At 45.8% G+C, this 20,458-nt stretch overlaps 1 protein-coding gene across 1 annotated transcript in view; it reads left to right on the forward strand.

Moving 5' to 3' along the window:
• WNT3A (Wnt family member 3A) overlaps positions 1-20,458 on the forward strand; it is an 86,761-nt gene that overhangs the window by 36,218 nt on the left and 30,085 nt on the right. Inside the window, exon 2 of the mRNA XM_062505741.1 lies at positions 14,572-14,813. Coding sequence (XP_062361725.1) covers positions 14,572-14,813 — 242 coding nt within the window. The remainder of the gene's footprint in view (positions 1-14,571; positions 14,814-20,458) is intronic.

Below are 20,458 nucleotides of genomic sequence, written 5' to 3' on the forward strand. Positions count from 1 at the left end.
GCCAGTAACTCACACCTGAGGTATCACAGAATCAGAAAGGTTTGGGTTGGGAGGGAACTTAAAGAACATTCCATGTCACCCCCTGCCATGGCAGGGACACCTTCCACTATCCCAGGATGCTCCAAGCCCTGTCCAACCTGGCCTTGGACACTTCCAGGGATGCACAAGTAGTATTATGCTTTCATGGCCAGTGGAGTCCAGCACCAAACTAGACTTAACTCCATGACTTAGCTTCTAATTGAAACTGGTATCAAGGCCAAATTCCTTGTCTCCAAATTGTGTCCAGCTCTTCCCACTAGACACATGGGACATGTGGGATGGCTGGCTCAGGTCTGTGTTGTAGCCTTTCCCCAGCAGCTGAATCCCACAGGGCTGGGGGTGCCCACATCGAGGCTCCCAGTCCTGCTGTAGATTCCCAGTGGTACCTGAGACACCCAATCAGGGCTGGAAGCCACTGCACCTGTCCTACAGAAAACCTGTGCCACTTGAGATCCAGGTTTGATCCCAGGAAGGGCGTGAGATAGCCCTGTGCACTCAACCAAACTGACCCTCCCATGCCCTGAGATAGCTCACCAGCTTTTGGAGACTTCCCCCACCTTGTTCTGAGCTTCTGATTTCCTAATGTTTTAGTGAGTATTAGTAGGAAAAGGAGGTGCAAGAAGGAGTTCCTTGAGGGCACCCTCAATGTTTCTGGTCAATGCTCGGGTGCACCAGAGCAGAGAAATGTTCAATCAAGCCTCCAAACACGGGGTTGTGTCAATAGGTGTGTCCGTGCGTGGGTACACGCGGGAAGGGAAGGGAAGGGAAGGGAATGGAAGGCAGAGAACATCTGATGGTGGCATCAGGGGTAAACATGTTCTCGTGTTCATGGCTTTGCTTCCACTGCCGTTTTCAGCCTTGCAGTTGAGCAATTCCTTCCAGAGAAAGCGTCCTCTCTGCCCTCCTGGCTGGTGATGGATGGGGTGATATCATGTAGGTGAAGAGCTTAGAGACCTTTAAACCCCCGGCGTCCTTGGTGCTGGCAAATCTCCAGGTCCTCCTGCTTTGTGTAAAATAACTGAGCCCTTCTTACCTCTGCTAAATCTGCTTCTACTCCTCTGAACCTCCGTGATAATTTGTGAAACTGAGTTCCATTAATTAATTAGTTCAGCGTTGTGATAAACCCTGGAGTTGTGCTCTAAGACAGTAGTTATAGAGCCTCTACACCGTTTAGTATGTTATTTCTGTAAAATTCCTTTAAACTTGAACTTTCTCTTTTCCAGGTAGTTTGGGCAGTTGAAAATTCCTATATTGCTTAATAATAATAATAATAATAATAATAATAATAATAATAATAATAATTTGCTAAAATCCAGAGTGATTTGTTCAGTTAAATATTTTTGGCCAGTCATAATATCTCCTTTAGATTCCTACTTTTCCACATTCTCATGCGTTTTCACTGGCACAGGTTGCCCTGCCACAGGAGAGGTGGTGGGCCCCATCCCTGGAAACATCCGTGGTCAGGTTGGATGGGGCTCCCTGATCTGGTTGAAGACATTCCAGATTATGACAGGGAGGTTGGAGTAGATGACCATTGAAGTTCCCAGACAAACCATTCCCACACAAGCCATTCCATGGTTCTCTAATTCCGTATTTAGGGTCTAGGAGCATGGGAAAGCTGAAAGCCAGGGAGTGAGCAGCTTTTTTGATTGCTCCTGCAGCTCTTTGGTGAGACAGAGCTGCTTCTGCAGAGGCTGCGTGGCCCCTGTGGCCACTCAGGCTGCTCAGACCCCACAAGAGACCCATGCATGGATCTGCTTGTCTCCAGTGGAGCTCCCTTCCCAGAGTATGGTTTTGTCACTGTTCAGATCTCCTGTGAAACCCAATTATGAACATTGCATAATCCCCCCAGATGCATCAGTGCTTCAGTTCCGCAGGGAGCGCAGAGAAATCCAAGCTGGAAGGAATCCATCTGCTAAGCTGAGTGACCCTGGAGCTTTATTATTATTATGATGATGATGAAGAGGAGGGCTCGTCTCTGGTTTCTAAAGTAAACACAGGAGGTATCTTGGCAGAGGAACGTGCAGCAGAAAGCTGGGATTGCTTTCCCAAATTCTTGGCTGCTTCCCTAGCTGCATGTCAAAGCTGGTATCTTTGCCTAATAGTGATCACCCCTGCACGAGCTGATCACTATCTGGCAGCCTGTCTGCAGCTCCCCAGCCGCTCTCACAAAGAAATCATTAAGGCTGGGATGCTGCTCAGGGAGATGTGCAGGTGCTGCCTCATCCCCGAGTCCATGGAGGCTCCATGCCCCCAGCACTGAGGGGTCGTTTGCTCTTCACTCAAAATCTTTTTCCATGCCCCAAGTCGGGCATTTGGGGTAGTTTGTTCTGCTTCAAGGACAACTCCCTGCCCACTTTCTTTCCTCAAAATCTTTCCCCTCCTATTTGCAATGAGGGTGGCTCAACCTGCACAAGAGTAGGGTTCAGGGTAATCTAATTGTGGCCAGGACCTGAAGGGACATACAAGAAACATGGAAATAAACTATTTACGAGGGTATGGAGTGACAGGACAAGGGGGAATGGCTTCAAACTGAGAGAGAGTAGGGCTGGATTAGGTATTAGGAAGGATTTCTTCCCTCTGAGGGTGGTGAAGCCCTGGCACAGGTTCCCCAGAGCAGCTGTGGCTGCCCCTGGATCCCTGGAAGTGTCCAAGGCCAGGTTGGACAGGGCTTGGAGCAACCTGGGACAGTGGAAGGTGTCCCTGCCATGGCAGGGGGCTGGAATGAGATGATCTTTAAAATCCCTTCCAGCCCAGGCCATTCTGGGTTTCTGTGATTCCATGATTCTTCCTCTTTCCCCAGTTTCTTTGCCATTCATCAGCCTGACCCTTTCCAGATATTTTCCATCCAGGCACTGCCTCACCAGTCAAGAAATTTCCACCCTGGAGAGCAATTCTGTTCCTGTGAGGAACATCAAGGCACCACATCTGCCAAACCACTTGGAGAAGAAGCTCTTTGAGCCACAGTTCCTGGTGTGAGAGCACCAGACCCCAGCAGGTTTAGGGAGAGGAGCCTGGAGAGGGAAGCTTGCTCCTGCTCTGTGCTGTCCTGTGCTGCACACGTGGTGTTATTATGCTCTGGCTGTTTTTGGAATTCAGACCAGGTCTTGAAGAACCTTTCATAGAAATCAACTTTTCTTTCACCCAAGAGATTTGGAGAGTGGGTGGCCCCTTACCTGAGAGTCATAAAATCATGGAATGGCTTGGGTTGGGAGGGACCTTAAAGATCATCCCATTCTACCCCTGCCATGGGCAGGGACACCTTCCACTATCCCAGAGTGCTCCAAACCCCAATGTCCAACCTCACCTTGGACAATCCCAGGGATCCAGGGGCAGCCACAGCTTCTCTGGGAATTCCATCCCAGCCCTTCTCCACGTTCACAGAGAAGAATTCCTTTGTAACACCTAGTCTAAATGTATATAAATACATACATACATACATACATACATATATATATATATATATATATATATATATATGGCTTCCTTTCTCCAAAACAGATTTTAAAACCTTGACTTAACTTTAAGTCATTGTCACTGTTGAGGGGGTTGCCAAATGGAGGGATTTTGCTTATCAGCCCAAGAAAATTAAGTTGCCTTATGGCTGAAACCTCCCTGCCTGTTCCCTTCACAGCAGAATGAATTTTGGGCTGAAGGAGATCCAGCACATCCATTTCAGTAAACAGGAGGTATCTGCAGACAGTGGTAAAAGCAAATTAAACCTTTCCCTTCGTTCTCTACACCAGGTTTTATTGCGGTTGTTATTCTTTCTGTTGTGAGAGATGATCTCTGAGAGAGAATTTTTCTCTCTCTCAAGGTGTATACAACTGCCAGGACATCCACTGGCATTTTTCCTGTACCTCTGAGCGACTCATCAGTCTGTACCTCTTTAATTTTACTGAGATCTAGCTGAAACATGTCAAGAAGCCATGAGGATTTTTTCCCATGCAAAGCAGTTTCTTTGCAAAAAAAAAAAAATAAAAAAAAATCCAGTTGTTCTGTTGCAGCAGAAATTGCACTTTCATTTGAGAAAAAAATCATTTTAGAAGCAGGAAAAAATGTTTGAGCTTTGGTCTCACGGCAGTCTTGTTGCTGTTTCAGTGCTTAAAAAGGGTTATTTTCTCTTTGGGCTCTGACGTTGTTCATGTCCTTCCTCCATGTGGATTTTTTATCATCTAATACCAGGGCATCTTTAGCTTCAGCTCTTCCCAAAGAGAGGGAAGGAGAGGGTAAGGAGCTCTCTGCTTTCTGCCACTTCTCGCGTTCTTCTAAAAGCTGGAATACAGACCTGAAACGTATTTCTGTATTTCTGGAGGAAAAGTTTGTCTTTCCTGACCTGCTCTCATGTGCCTTTCCCATATGGCAGGACCAGGATCCAGACAAATATTCCCCTTAGTCCACTCTGTGACAGAAATGGTCCTCAAAGAAGGTGTAAGATGTGTTTTTGTGTATTTATGACTCTGGAACAGCTGATTCCCTATTGATCATTCAGAGGCATTGAATGAGAGGAGAATTGTGACATTTCAGACCAAAGGAGGGGCAGATTCCATGATGAATGAATGATATGAAAGGAAGCACAACCATAATTTATTGCAAAGTACTTAGAAGGTATTTTGATGGATAGTGCAAGTAGATGAAAAGCCCTTTTGGGTTTGGGATTTTTTTTTTTTCCAGTTCATTAGTTCAAAGTAAAGCAACTTTTTCATGGTATCAAAATCAGGCTTGTGATCAGAAATCCAGTTTTTTTTTCCCAAAAAATCAAAACATTTCACTTAACTTTCAAGGTTCTGAGTATTTTGAGATAAACAGAAAAGATTTTTACACAAAATAAAATTCCTTGCAAATCCACCCTCCATAAAAATGTTATTTTTACATTGGTCAGAAAAATTAAGCTTATTGTGAGTGTTTGGCAAACGTGCCAAACTCAGAAGATTTCGGGGTGGGTTTTTTGCAATGTAAAAATATTGCATTCAGTCCTAGCTGGCAGCTTCAGTAGAGTTGATAAAGTAATGTAGGAATTTGCCCTCCCTCAGATGTTTAAGATTTGGACACAGTGACAATGAGAAATGGCAAAATTCCCAATTTCAACGGGAGCTGTGCTGTGGGTCTGCAAAGGAAACAATCCCTGAGGTTGCCCAATCCAAACTTCGAATTTAGTATCGATAATTAAATTAAAAAAAAAGAAAAAAGAAAAAAGTACATACAAGTGTGACAACAAGTTCCTTACTGACTGTCTGGGTGCAATAAAAGTCCTTACACACATGCTCAGTTTTAAATATGTGCCCAAGCCCCACTGATTCCAGTTAATGTGAGGCACTGGCTGAAGTGCTTCTCTAAATCAAGGCTCCCTGCATTTTCCTTAGGAGAGTTTGATCACCAAGACAAAAAGTAGTTGTAGAATTCATTGGGGGGGGGGGGGGGGGGGGAGGAATAGGAGGAAAAAAAAAAGAGAGAGAGAGTGCAAAAGCAAAAGGAAGGAAAAACAAAGAGGAGGAAACTTTATGGCTCCGTAAACAGCTGTAAGCAATGTCTCTGGTCGGGTCAGACCGGTCTGAGTTGACAAGGCAGTGTCTCCAATTATATAGCATGCCGTAGCCTGTAAAAATGAAATCAATTTGTTATTTTTCTGGGAGAACATTATAGCGTGAGTTCACACATTTGGTGAGCCTGATGAGTCAGTGAAAGCCAGAGGAGGAACTCTCAGCCCTGTGTGTGTGTGTGTGTGTGTGTGTACAGCTGAGGGTCTGAGCGTGTGCTCAGCACTACCCAATGCACGTTCACAGCACCTTCTTGAAGGGAAGAGTGGGAAATGGGAGCAGTTTGCATTGTTAAAGCAGTGGACAGGGAAAATCCTGCTGTTCTTACCTAAACCTCAAAAATGATGGCGCTTTCCATCCGTGGTTCTCATTTCAAAATTGGCTTCATCACGGAGGAGTTTCAGGATAAAATTCCCCCAAGCACTTAAGCACTTAAGCAATTTAGAAGTCCAAATCCAATCTCTGCAGGGATCTGAGGTCTTTGAGCCCATTCCTCCAAGGTATTTAGCACTGACATAGCCCAGACCAGACCTCAGTGCAGGGGGATGAGCCCTAATGAGAGGTTTGAAACCACAAAATGTACTTTATATTGCTGATCATTTAAAAAAGGTTCAAGCTGGGATGCTTTAGGGGTGGGGGGGAGCTGGGAGCATTAGGACTAGCCACAGTCCTAATTATTATTGAAATTCAAAGTAGGAGTCTAAATTTCTTTACACAGTGTAGGCATTTTTCATTGCCTAATATGTTGCTTTATCCCTTCCCTCCATTCCCCTAATTTAGCACACCTGACCCAGAAAATTAGAGCTATTTTCACCTAAAACTTCATTCCGGTGCCCAAGTTATATAAGCATCGTGCTGGGGAGAAGGAGGCAGGTTCTTTTCCAGGCCAGCCAGTCATTGCCTCACAAACACACATTCTTTCCATTTGTCATGAAACCCTGAGAGGGGTTAGGCTGGGAGAAGTCAGAAGTAAGGCAGCAAAGGTGTTTACATGAAACTTTAAATTACTCCCCTTTCATTTGCAAGTAACTGTTGTTCTTCGTCCCAGGTAAATTTATCCATCAGCAATATCATTAGATGAGTTCATTATAACCACGAGATTTACAGCACTCATAAACTGCAGTGTAGGTGGCAGATTAAAATGTTAAGGCTTATACATCTCTAAAACCCTGCACTGCCATCCTGGCACATTTTATGGGATAAATGCAGCTGGATGGAGGCAGATCTCAACAGGGGAGACCTCCAGGGAGAAGCCCCAGATGTAGGATGTGGTATGGAAGCAGCACCAGGGTCACTGGGACCTGGATCCAGGCTTGAAAATGTGGTTTGAGGGGCCATTATTCTGCTGCCTGGGTTGTTTTTCAGATGACATGTGTAGCAAAGGAGTTAATTGCCTTGGGTAATTAAAGAGTTCCAAAGACTTTTTCCAAGGAACCTGGTTGTTAATACTTGTATTCTCTCCACCTCTGTTCTGTAGATCCTAAGGGAAGACAAAGTCAAAGCAACATCTCTTGCACTTAGAGTGGAAGGTGCTGACTGTTGTGGTGTGCCTTAGTTCCTGTGGGAATTCGCTGTCCTGGCCAAACCTCAGCTCAGGGAATTTTGCTTTCTTAGCACCCACTTGAAGCTGCCATTGAGCTTATTACTTTCCAAACCCAGCCTCAAACTACTCCAAATAAGCTGTCGTGGTCCACATTAGAGATAGCAAAGACTCTCCTCGGCCTTCCCTTTCCTCCTCCAAGGATTTCTGAGATTCTGCCAAAAAAATAAAAAAAAAAAAAAAAATAAAAAAAAAAAAAAGAGTGGGTGAAATTCCCGAATTCCCAGTTCCTACTTTTAGCTTGGAAAAAAAGGTGTCCAGTTTATGCTCCTCATTTTTGCACAGCCAGTGCTGCCTCCTGGGCATCTCCAGTGATTCAGCCCACCTATCTGAGGCATCTCTCTCAGGATGGGCAGAGTTGCCCTCTGGAGATGCTGATCTTGCTCCACGGACTCCGGTAGACAGCGAGCTTGGCCGAGATTCCCAACTTTTAAATGGTCAAAGCCGGGTGAGGTGAGTCCCACGCTCAGAGATCCTCTGATGCAAGGTGCTGGAGAAACACAATGCTGCTGCATCATCACCATCACCATCGTGGTTATTAATACGGGGCAAGGGTGAGGGAATTATTATGGGAGAAAAGTCACCTCCGTGCCTGTGTTTTTTGCAGGATTAGACTCAGCCACAAAATTATGTGCATACTTTCGGGGTTAGAGGAGAAAAAAGGATTTAAATATAGCCCTTGTGCTGTAGTTGGAGAGGAACAGAGAAGTATCCAACAAGAACAGTTAACCCAGTAGGTTGCAGCCTTTTTCTTCTCCAGGCTGGTAGAAAAAAAATATCTAGAAGGACAGACACCTGCACAGTGAATTTGAGCTGTCTAACAGGCTTAGATTTCTTTTTGAGAGCCTCTTTGGAATGTCTTAGTCTTGATAGTGAGATGCCCAGAGCCAAATGTTGAAGACCCCACTGCAATCAATGTTGCAGAGACTCATAATTTCTGAATTAAAGTATGACACTTCTGTAATTAGGCTGCTTAGGCCTAAGCTTGATTGTTACTGGTGTATGTAAAACAAAAAACAACCCCCAAACTGGAAAAATATCTTTCACCAGAATCAGTTACTTGATTCATGTCTTCTAGAGCCAAGCCTATCATTTTGCTGATCTGTGTTAAGGTGGTTTCCAAGTTTTCAACTAAAACATCAATTAAATTTTTTCTTACTGTCCACATTTTGTAGTTGCTTGGGTTTGGGATAGTTTTAATGTCATAGAAGAAAGCCACTCTAAGGCAGGAGGGACATTAGTGAGCAGAAGAATTTTCTTTTCCTTTTAAAATAAGGGGGTGCGACAAGTTCCACTTCCTTTCTTTTCATTCAAAAATTTCTCTAGGTTTTGTTTTCATAGTAAAACAGAGAAAAAAAAATCACAGCATATGCTGAAATACTGGTATTTCCTGTGAAAAATCAGGCCATTCAGTAAATGTAGAATTGGAAGTTTTTCTGCCTGTCCACTTGCCTGGCCTCCAGGCTGGAGGTTCAGATCATAAAATCACAAAACCACAGAATGGCCTGAGCTGAAGGGACCTTAAAGGTCATCCATGGGCACTACTGCCATGGGCAGGGACGCCTTCCACCATCCCAAGGTGCTCCCAGCCCCAGTGTCCAACCTGGCCTTGGACACTTCCAGGGGTCCAGGAGCAGCCCCAGCTTCTCTGGGCACCCTGTGCCAGTCCCTCCCCATCCTCACAGGGAACAACTCCTTCCCAATATCCCATCTAACCCTGCCCTCTGGCAGTTTGAATCCATTCCCCCTTGTCCTGTCACTCCAGGCTCTTGTAAATCATCTCTCTCCATCCTTCTTGTGGGTCCCTTCAGGTCCAAGAGGGCCACAATGAAGACACCCTGAAAATCTTCTCTTTTCCAAGCTGAGCAGATACAATTCTCTCAGCCTTTCCTTACAGGAATGATGCTCCATCCCTCAAATCAACTTTCTGGCTTTTCTTTGGGCTCGCTCCAGCAGGTCCATGTCCTTCCTGTGTGTCCAAACACGAGTCTTGTGAGCATTTGTGTGTCCAGATTGGAAAAGACACAATAGGTTCAACTCCATCTCCTACTCCTGGTCAGTACCTCTGGGAAATCCTCCCCAGCTTCCAGTTGTCCATGTTAGGTGGACACCACACTTCATCTGTCCTGTGTCAGCCCTGTGTGGTGAGGGTTTATGGGAACTGATCACAGCTGATTTACAGAACCTGCCCCAGGAGCCTCTTGACATTCAGTGTCATTAGCCACTCATGGCAGCCTCTGGTTTTGGAGCCTTCACAGCCTTCCAGCTGCTCATTCCTAGAAAAAAAAAAAAAAAAAAAAAAAAAAAGTGGTTTTAGGCAGCCTTAGATGCATGGATTCCATGCAGGTCAGCTTGAAGGATTGTGGTGAGAGATGAGAGATGACAAAGTCTGTTTGGGATGTTGTAGGATGGAGTAGGGCTGCCCACTCATCACCTGCTTCCCTGTAAGCCCCTCTGGTTCCAGGAGATGTGAGACAGCCCTTGAGGGGTTTTCCTTGCAGCTTTTCACAACCTATGGTCACTTCTCTAGCCATCTTCTCAATTTCAGTATTTTAGGATCATAATACCACAGACATTTTGTGAAAATACATCTTTTCAGACCAATTTGTCCCCTCTTTTATTGCGTGGCTGAGATTCTTCTAAGGGATGTGGCACCGCAGAGAGGCAGCCAAAATTATTTGGAAAGGAACAGGGCCTGAGCTGAACCTCTGGAAAGCTGGATAGATTAAAAGAAAGGATTTGGAGGAGGTGTGGAATCTTGCTGTTAGGGGGCTCCTTGCAAAGGAAGAAGCACCTAAGGCATCTACAAGAGAACATCAATCTCCTCTATTATGAGCAGATGGACATCCTTTGACTTAACTTCTTCACCAGCTGGACAAAAGGAGCAAAATCACTCCCGGTGCTCAGTTCTCAATATTTGGTGGGATTTAAGTGCACTGAGGGTCTTATCCTGGGTCATTTGGCAAGTTGATGTTCAGCATTAATAAATGAAGTTATTTTCCCTGTGTCAGGGACCCCGGAAGGAGGTCCCTGGAGGAAGCTCTCCAAAGGCCTTCTCCAAGATGAATAGCAAAACAAAGTTCCTGCAAAGCTCAGGAATGACTGAATTCAGGGAGAAGCAAGCAGGTGTAAGAGTATTCACATGTTGCTCCTGGTGTGTCAAGGACTTTTAACACGCTTAGAAGGTGGTGACCTTGAAAAGTCAGTGGAGTGGTGCTGTACAACAAGGTCATCCAGAGCTGAACCCTTCTCTTTTTCTGCAAAAAGCTCTGAGCAGGTATTTCCTTCATAATTCTCCCTCCTAACCTGGCTGGGGTGTCCATTCCAAGAGGGAGGGTACATGTAATTTATTAAGAAGGTGGCCAGGTACTTATTTACAACGGCTCTGCTGAAGGAGCAGATAGATTGAGATAAGGGAAATGAAGAGCTCTCTAGGTGTGTTGGCAAAGAAAAATGCTCACTGGAGGTTGAATTAAACACTCCAGGGCATGCAAGGCTCAAAGATAAGCTAAGAACTTTGGCTGTGGACATATAGAGCAGTGTTTTCATGGCTCCTCCTGTGCTAGTAGGAAGAAAAGCTTGATTGGTTTGAAAGGAACAACTCTTTGACCCTTTCCCTTGGTTCAGACTTGAGCAGAGCCTGTTCTGAGTGTGTTTGTAAAACGGAGAGCTTCAGGAATTCTCCAGAGGAAAAGGAGAGGTGGTGATGGGGTCAATGCATCCAGGAAGTGTTGGTGCTTAGGGAATTTAAAGGCGATGCCTGGTTAGACCACTTTCAGCCCATTTCTTGACACCACATTTTCAAAATTACTCACATGAAGGAGATTGTTTAGGAGGAGAACTCGGGAGAGTGGAAAAATGCAAATGCCAGGTTTGATCATTGGAAACAGTGAGAAAAAAAATGAATGATGGGAGCTACAAGAGAGTTGAGCAACACTGAAATGAGATTCTGATCTTTATAGACTTTCCCAATATTTTCTAAAGGTTTGGTTGTTGGGTTGTTGTTGGGTTTTTCTGGGTGGAGGAGAAGGCTGGAAAGTTCATAGGGTTCCCACCTGATGATCAATAATAATGACAGGGAGCTGAAAGAACTGGGTTCTCCTAAAGATAAATTGACTTTAGAGAGGGAGAAAGTGTTTACACCTGGAAGCAAAGTAGAAACCAAAAGAGGGTGCTCTGGGAGATGTTATCACACTCCAGAAGCTTCCAGTGAGCCAGGAGGAGGAAGAGGAGGAGGAGGAGAAGGAGGAGGACTGTGCTCAGCTCTGTTTAACAGCAGAGCCATTGCTCATGGGGAGATGTTTTGAGATTCCACCCTGCACCTTCAGCTGGAAATCAAGTGACTCCACACTGCCCAAGAAATGCCAAATTTGCATCGCACCGTCTCGGGGCCTGATGACACCTTGAGAACAAGGCTCTTGCTGGAGATTGTCTTTTGCAGATTAAACTTTCCAGACTGTAACGCAGATCAAAGCAAGGTGTGACTGTTTCCCTGCTGTATTGAGCAGGGAGCAGTGTGAAAAAGCAATTAGAGGTATTTCTACATGTTTTGGTTTTGTTTTTTTTTTTTTAATCTTAGATGATCTTCCCAGCAACGGAAACGAATAGTTGAGGGCACCAACCTATAAACTCCTCTTCCTATGACTGGTATTTTCATTTTACCACTGTAGTAACCACCAAAAAAAAAAAAACCAACCAAAAAAACAACACAGAGACAGGCTTGACTTTGGCTGTTCATATGATTAAAGTTTATGAGGTTGGAATCAAAAATTTCTTCAGGGTCCTACTGAAATAGCTCACAAAATTTCTTCTGGCTTCACAACATGATGGATAGAGCCTGCAACAGGTTGATGGCAACTCAGTGGACACTTTATCTTTGTTGGGAACTGGGTAAGAGATTTTGGAAAGCTTTGGGAAGGATGTTGGTCACTGCAATGATGTGGAAACAAACTCTACAGGTGTTCCCACCAAAGTTAACTTCAGACACCAGAAAACATCCGCATTTTGGACTCTCTGTAGTCCATGGCTGGAGGATGAGTTGGAACAACTAAATTCGTGTTCTTTCCCAGAGAATTCAATGAAGGCTTATCTCCACATGGTTTACAGAGATAAGACCACCTACCTCCAAATCCTAAAGCTGTGAATACCTCCTAAGTCCCAGTCTGGGAGTGGTTCCATGGATCGAGTTTTGGGTATGTGGCACCCTAAAACTCCATTTGCAGCAAGGTGACAGAGGCAACACATGCTCAGCAAGTCCTCTGAAGCCTGAAGCAGGGCTTTAGAAGGTGTCTTTAGTCCAGAAATGGTGGTCCAGTGTTTTGTATAATATTTAACAGCGAAACAAAAATGTACACTTGGCATGGGCTCCATTTCACAGATGGCTTTCTGCCAGTTGTGTTCCCTGAATCAATCTAAAGCTCAAAAAACCCCATATCTGGCCACTGAGATAAGGAAAATTAGTTTAACGTGTCCTTTCCTCAGTTTTCTCCCGTAGGCTCCTGCAGGAACTTGTCCCCTTCCTCCAGCTGAGCTCTCTGCATGGCCTTCAACGCAGGGCTGGACTTTCCTGGGTGGGACTGTTTCAAGGAACTCATCCATGCTCATTGTCAGGGATCATGGCATGATTCACCTGGAGGCTTCCTCGGTGCAGACATGCCCCACTCCACAGTCACCCAGGGGCTTTGAGAGTCTCGCCAGCACAGCCAGTGGGGGCAAGGCCATGATTCACCCCAGCCCAAAGCACACACCTCACCTGGGCAGGGGAATCGTGGCATGGAAATGTCTGCTCCTCTCCACTGACTGATTGCAAAAGCAGCCCTGGGGTGAGCAGATCAGCTGGAGACACCCCTGTCACAAGCAGTGGAATGTGGGTGACAGGGACACAATCTGGGGTCAGAGTGAGCTGCCTGCCTCCCTTTTAATGCAATGGGAAAATAAGAGGCACTCCTGGAGGGAAGTTCATGCCATTTCTCCCTGGGGTAGGATGAATTGTTCTCTAGTGCTGAGATTCATCATCTCCCAGAAGTTCAGCAGAGGTGGAAAGAGGCACCTAAGTTTGGGAAATCAGCTGGAAATCCTTTGCATTTCCACACACCTTGTCCATCTAAAGTTCATCTACTGGAGGGCACATTCTTGGCTGAGCTGATTATCCTGGCTCTAAACTCCCACCTGGAGCCATTTGGGATCCAGAAATGGATGTCCTTATCTGCCTGGAAAGGACAGATTTGTAAATTAGTCTGCAGTTAGCAAAGCCCTTGGGATTTGGCTCCTGCCCATGTGTATGTCCACCTTCTTCTCACCTGTGTCCCCTCTTGACCAGGACCTCCTCCTCTCCTCCAGGAAAGGAGTTAATTGGCTGCAAGGACCCTTCTCTTTAAAACAAAGACAGTCACATTAAAATATTTTTTATCCCAGCCTAGAGAACTTCTAAAGTCAAGCTACTTTTCCTCTGGACATTAGCAATGACAGAATTCTTGTGTTATTTTTTAAGTCAGAGCAAAAGAGAGTGAAGGCTTTATTCCCTGACGGCCCTGTTGGTAATTCAAACACACCAGGCTGTTCCCAAATGAAAACCACACAGCAAAAAAATGAATGTAAACAGAAATACACGCTGCCCAGGCAGGTTCCTTTTTGTCATTAATTCAGGGCAGAAAAGACAATCAAGAGATTTAATTAGAAGAAAAGGAAATTATACTCTAAAAATCCCTTCAGTTTTACTAATCAAGGTTATTATTAGAAGCACCAGTAAAAAACACTTTTAAAATCTATCTAATTAGCTGCATATCTGCTGATCTCCCTGCAGAGCTGACTTGTTTGTCTCCAAGGCTTCACCAACACAAAGATTCATGGACACTCCTTTCAAGACTTCTACTGGGCTGAGCACAGAGTTTGCACTCAAGTTTAATTGGGATTGGTTTTTGCTTGTTGGTTTGGTTTGGCTTTAATTTCACTCCCTTCACTTTAACCAAAGTCCCACAGAATGATGCTGTTCCCCTTCCCAAATTCTTGGTGTTGCTTTTCTAAAAACTTGGAGCTTGATGGCTTCTAGTCCTGGAGTAATTCCTTTGGGTAGTTCTGAGAATGCTTTTGACTGTTTCTTCAGATGCCAAAATGTCCTATGAAACATCTTCTAGAGGTGTGCTTGTCACTGAAAGAAAGAAATACATGTTTGACCCCCAGGAAGGAAGGAAGGAAGGAAGGAAGGAAGGAGGGAAGGATCCTCTAGGGAACTTCAGGAGATATTTTGGGGAAGGATGACAATAAAAATTATGTTTTCTGGTGAGGGGGAACGCAGAGGAACCGAAGACGCTGGTTTTCTGTCCCAATTCTTCTGAACTGAGTACAAAGCTGAAATCCAGTCTGACAGCATCTCTTTTTCTGTTTTTTTTTGCCCAGGTCCTTGGCAATTGGTCACCAGTATTCCTCCCTGGGCACTCAGCCCATCCTCTGCGGGAGCATCCCGGGCCTGGTGCCCAAGCAGCTGCGCTTTTGTCGGAACTACGTGGAGATCATGCCCAGTGTGGCAGAAGGTGTAAAGATTGGGATCCAGGAATGCCAACACCAGTTTCGAGGGAGAAGGTGGAACTGCACGACCGTCAATGACAGTTTGGCCATCTTTGGGCCCGTGTTGGATAAAGGTGAGTGAGGAGCTACAGGTTTGGGAAGGTGAATGTCCATGAAGGAGTGGCAGCTAGATCTTGAGAAAATTCCTGTGGACTCATTCCCTTCTGAAAATATGTCCAGTAAAATGTCATGCAGGAGACAGAACTTGAGCGGGATAAAGGAGTGAGGTTATCTCAGTTCCAGCTGGGAGCAGGAGGTTGGACTAGAGACATCCTTGAGTCCCTTTCAGCATGAATTATCCCATGATCCTGCACCCCTGGGGAGGAACACAGAGGATTATTGTGTTTGCAGTGGTCAATCTGGATGTGGCTCCTTTTCTGACCCCGTGCTGTAATTTCAACTCTCTAGGTGATGGCAGAGGGGAAATGATGGGCTTTTGGGGATGGTTCCTAGGGACTGGACTTAGCAGATAACATCAGTTTTGATACTTTTATGAAATACAATGAAAGGTTTGGGGAAAGGTTTGGGGAAATCACCATCAATTAATGCTTCTGCTTTCCTTGGTTATGAACATAGTAAATTAGGACAGGGTGTGAATTCAGGCAACAGTTTCTGCACCCCTTGATAGAAGTGGGAACTCTTAGGAATGTTCTGTCCTAGGTTGCTGAATCTTGTGAGATTTAAGCCCTAAGCTAAGCCTGAGTATCTGGTCTTTTCCCTTATAAGTTGGTAGGAGCGTGTGAGAACTCCTTTATCCTTCTGTGCCCTTGTGTGTCTTTTAAATTCCAGCCTGGTCCTGCTGGTCAATGTCTGGGATAAGTTTTGCCTTTCCTTTAGTACAAAGGGGCCCTTCCTTCCTTCCTTCCTTCCTTCCTTCCTTCCTTCCTTCCTTCCTTCCTTCCTTCCTTCCTTCCTTCCTTCCTTCCTTCCTTCCTTCCTTCCTTCCTTCCCTCCTTCCCTCCTTCCTTCCTTCCTTCCTTCCTTCCTTCCTTCCTTCCTTCCTTCCTTCCTTCCTTCCTTCCTTCCTTCCTTCCTTCCCTCCTTCCTTCCTTCCTTCCTTCCTTCCTTCCTTCCTTCCTTCCTTCCTTCCTTCCTTCCTTCCTTCCTTCCTTCCTTCCGTCCTTCCTTCCTTCCCTCCTTCCTTCCTTCCTTCCTTCCCTCCTTCCTTCCTTCCTTCCTTCCTTCCTTCCTTCCTTCCTTCCTTCCTTCCTTCCTTCCTTCCTTCCTAGATGAGGGAGCATCTGGAATAGTTTCAGGGAATCTGGTGTACAAAACTGATTTATACCCACCTTGGGCTGTGTTCTGCAGTGCTTCCATCTGTGTTTTTTTGTTTTGTTTTGTTTTTGTTTTTTGTTTGTTTGTTTGTTTTTAAGTTTTTCTCCTGCTGTATTACTCAGAACAGATTTGGGCACTTTCTTCCATCAGACCGTGTTGCTCCAAGCCCCATCCAACCTGGCCTTGAGGACTTCCAGGGATGGGAAGTCCATGACCTCTCTGGTCTCATGCTCCCAGACAGCCTGGGATTAGACACCCCACATGTCCTATAGCAATTATCCTTGTGGATAAACTGCCCCTCACCTCCCTGCTGGCCACAGGAGCCCCAGTCCCAAAATCTGTCAAATTCTCTTATCTCCCAGTTGTGCCAGCACGAAGGGTCTGTCCTTGCTCCAGACTGGAGGCTTTTGGTAGCTGGGCTCAGGGAGGGAGAGGAGACTGGGACGATTTCATAACTGAAGAATGTTGTTCCTTGAGGGAGAATCAAACCACCCTTCAGTTTTGCTTCACCTACAGCAGGAGGGGGGGTGAAAAAAAAACAGCTCAGTCGCATTCTTGTGCAGCAGATCCCCCAGGGTAGGAACATACTTGAGCTCCTACCCTGAATGAGAGAAGGGGAAAAAGAGAGAGAGAAAGCAAGGAATCAAAAATCTGTTTTGCAGCTTGGATTTTAAGTCACCTGGGATCTGAGTGCAGCTTTTGTGTGGGTCAGTGGGGACCCCATCCCCACTCAGCACAAATCACAAGCATCTCCCCTTTGCTCCACAGACTATCTGCACTCCTTCCACTGAAAAGGGCTGATTTTGATGCCTTCAGGAAATCCTTTCCAGGCCCAAATCTTGCTGAGGCTGCCTCGCTGTCTGGGCTGCCCTTGCTGCTGTGGTACCTCATTGTTCATTCAGGGCTAGGCTTGAGCTGTGATTCAGCAGTGCCAAACTGTCACCAGACTCTGTCCTGTTAACAGCCATGTTCTGATATCTCATCTAAAAACAGACTCTTTTCCCCCATCAGCCTTTTTATGGAAAAAGATCCCACATGTTTTGACTAAGATTATATTTATACTTGTTTTTTTAGCCAGGCCTGATGTCCAGAGGTCCCTTCCAACTCTAACAATTCTGGGATTTTGTAATGAATCACACATTAAACAGGAATGGCATCGATTAGCTTGGCTACCAGGGAATGGGAATGGTGATGTCCAGGGAATCCTGCCCTGCTGCTATTGAAGGCAACACTTGACAGGCTTGACCCTAAATCCCTCTTGCTCTTTGTATGTCACCCAGGGCAGAGGAAGAGCAGAAATCCCCTATTCCACCCTATTTGACTGTTCTTGTTTGCAAGCCTCTGGTTGTGGAAAAACATCCAGAGAGGTCTGGGCTTTCTATCCCTGGGAGTGTCCAAGGCCAGGTTGGATGGGCTTGGAGCAACCTGGGAAAGTGGAAGGTGTCCCTTCCTGTGGAATGTGTCCCTGCCCATGGCTGGGGTGGGATGAGATGAGCCTTAGGGCCAGGGCTGTAGGACAGGGCTCTTCTCCTCCTCTGTGGTCTTGGGAGTGTGTGGGCAGGTGTGCAGCTTCATGGAGAAACATTCAGACAGGTGCCACTGTCGGGTCTTCCTTGCTAATCCCCAGGAAATAAGAGTTTTGGTCAGTTTGGACTACTTGGAATGCAAAAACCAGGATTCCTGTATGGGGAAAGAATTTAGTCTGATCTTTACCTAAACTTAATCTGTTTATAATTTCTAATATAAAGACACTACAGCTCATTTCAAGTCTCCCAGAAGCTCAAATCTCAACTACTAGACAGGTGAAAGAACCTCTCACTTGAATTTTTCCAACAGTAATGCCTAAAGGAAAATACTGTTGTTTGTTTCTCTGTCTGTATTTTATGAAATGGAGAAAAACATGACCTGAAGTGACCACCTGAGCCACAGCTCATGCTCAGCCACTTGCCTGAGAGGCCTGGCAGTTTTTAATGCAGCTGTTGCATCTTTCAGTTTACCTAGGAGAAGGGAAGATTTTTGAGTTGCATCTAAAAATACGCAGGATAAAACTCTGGAGGAGGTAAGAGAAGGACACCCCATCACTGACAGCACAAAATTAACAGTGTAGCCTGAAGGGCTTTTTCCATCTCCAGCTGGAGTGCCATGCATTGGGAATTGTGCCTTTTGCCTTAATTTTAGCTTTTGTGGACTGAAGAGGCTGTCCATGCTGAAGTTGTGAGTTTAGATCTCTCGATGTTTAGATCTTTGAAACTCCTCTGGGCAGAAATATGAACGGATCTCAAGAGAAGTAATACAATAAAAGCTTATCATGGCCCTGTCTCTTTAAAGGACTTCAGCACATAATTAAGTCAAAATAAAAGTTTCCTCTCTCTCTCCTCCCCCCCCATTCAATAAAAGTAAATTACCTCCAACTATTTAAGCCTGCTGTTCGTTTAAATTTAAAAAGGGAGCCCTTGTCTATCTATTTCTTTCACTCACTCCCACCTCCTTCTGCTAAAGACTGGCCGGGGCTTTAAACCTGCCAGCTGGGCTGAGAAATGGTTAATAGTTATTGTGGAGGAGCAGCTTTTAATGAACTATTGAAGAATGATACATTGATGGAGTAATGGGAGTTTAAGTCTCTCTGTAATGAAACAGGTTCTCAGCGCCGACCCATTGTGGTGTAAATACGGCACGTCTCTCCCACTGTTTGGTCAGGACTAAATAGCAGAGGCCAGAGGGGGGTCTGCTTATGGGGTCTCTGCTTTAGTTAATCAATCTGATTGGATTAGGGTCACTGCGATCCCTAATAATGTCAAAGGTTACGCCAAACTGGATTAAATGCTTTGTTGGAGAGGGCTCGGATTCTTTCAGCTTTGGCCGGCAGGGCTTGTTTATTAGACTTTAGCACTCGTGTGCAGCCTTGGGAAGCCGCTCCTGCCCTTTTTCCGTGCGTCAGGCGCACGAGGGGATGGGAACGAGCCGGGCTGGGGGCGTCCCGTGGCTCTGCACCCATCGGATGTACCCTACCAGGACGTACATCAAACTCCCCACCGGACAAATGAGAGCCTGATGGGTGAGCAAGGCCTGGGAGGCATAAATTCATTCCGGAAATAAGGGTTGAGCCGCCGACCCCGCTGCAAGGCGAATGTCGAGAGTCACGACGGCGGTGGAGTGAGCCACTGCTCGTGTCCCTCGGGGTTAATCCTGTCTGGGCCCAGCAAAGCCATGTCCTTTTGGTGCAGCTCCTGTTCCGGCAGCCACCAGGCTGAGCGTGGGATGAAATATGGAGTATTTAAGACCATTAAGACCAAGTATTTAAGTATTTTGGATTGCTTTGTTATTAAACTGGGGAGGGGGTCTTGGCTTCCAGCACTTCCATCCCAAATCAAGATGGGATGGGATGGGATGGGATGGGATGGGATGGGATGGGATGGGATGGGATGGGATGGGATGGGATGGGATGGGATGGGATGGGATCTCCCTGTCATCTTACTCAGACTGACCACAAAGCCTAAAAATTTCCTATCGTCTTCCCTCACCACGTTCCTGCAGTTGCCACTGTCCTACAGACATGGCAGAGTGTCCTTCAGGAAGTGACCCCAAATAATCCCTTTGAATCCCTTGGCAGTGGGGAGGGACAGCATTAACAGTGTGTTACCAGCTCAGATCTGAAATCCCTGGATCTCCAGTGCCTCATTCCTTCCCACAGCAGAGCACACAATGCTCAATGTGCACGGCCTGACATGACTGTCATTATCCAAGCAGGCTTCTTGCATGATCCAGACTGGAGAATTTCCCCTCGAGACTTCTGGAATGAAACCAAAATCTGAATTTGACTGCAACATCTCTTCCCAAAGGACATTTTGCCTTGACATATCACCAAGAGATAGACAACCTCCTCTTTGCAAATCTCCTCCACTGCTCTGGTGCTGACAAGCAGCCCCTCTACTTTCTCTTCTAGCACTGACCATTTTCTTTGCTGCTTAGACTTCCTAAAAAGCTAAAACTGGGGCCTGCAGAAGAGCAGTGGGTCAGCAAAACTTTGGGTCCTTTATGCCAGACAGGGAGACAGGTCGAGGTAGCTCCAGTTGTTGTGGGGGTCCTCCAGGGCATGATTCATCTGATGTATTCCAGACAGTTCGGATTAAATTATTCACACCCTGACATTTCTACATCTCTCCATCAATCACTGGGGGAATCCAGGGAGACCGGCTCTGGATGAGAAGACTCTTGCTCCCAGGGATTACATGAAGGGCAGAGCAGGCATCTGTCTAGCTCCTGAGAGATGTGGGATTCAAATCACATCCAGTTTCTTGTGGAATGCTGGACACCGCCACCTTTGCCGCCAGGCTGACTTGTGAAGTTTGGTTTATTTTGGACTCTAGACATTTTTGGGATAAGACCCATGTATTCTTTCTCTCAAGAAAGCTCAAACAAAGCTATGTTGGAGGTTGACTCTTTT

This window comes from Cinclus cinclus, chromosome 1 (genome assembly GCF_963662255.1).
Source record: "Cinclus cinclus chromosome 1, bCinCin1.1, whole genome shotgun sequence".
NCBI lineage: Eukaryota > Metazoa > Chordata > Aves > Passeriformes > Cinclidae > Cinclus > Cinclus cinclus.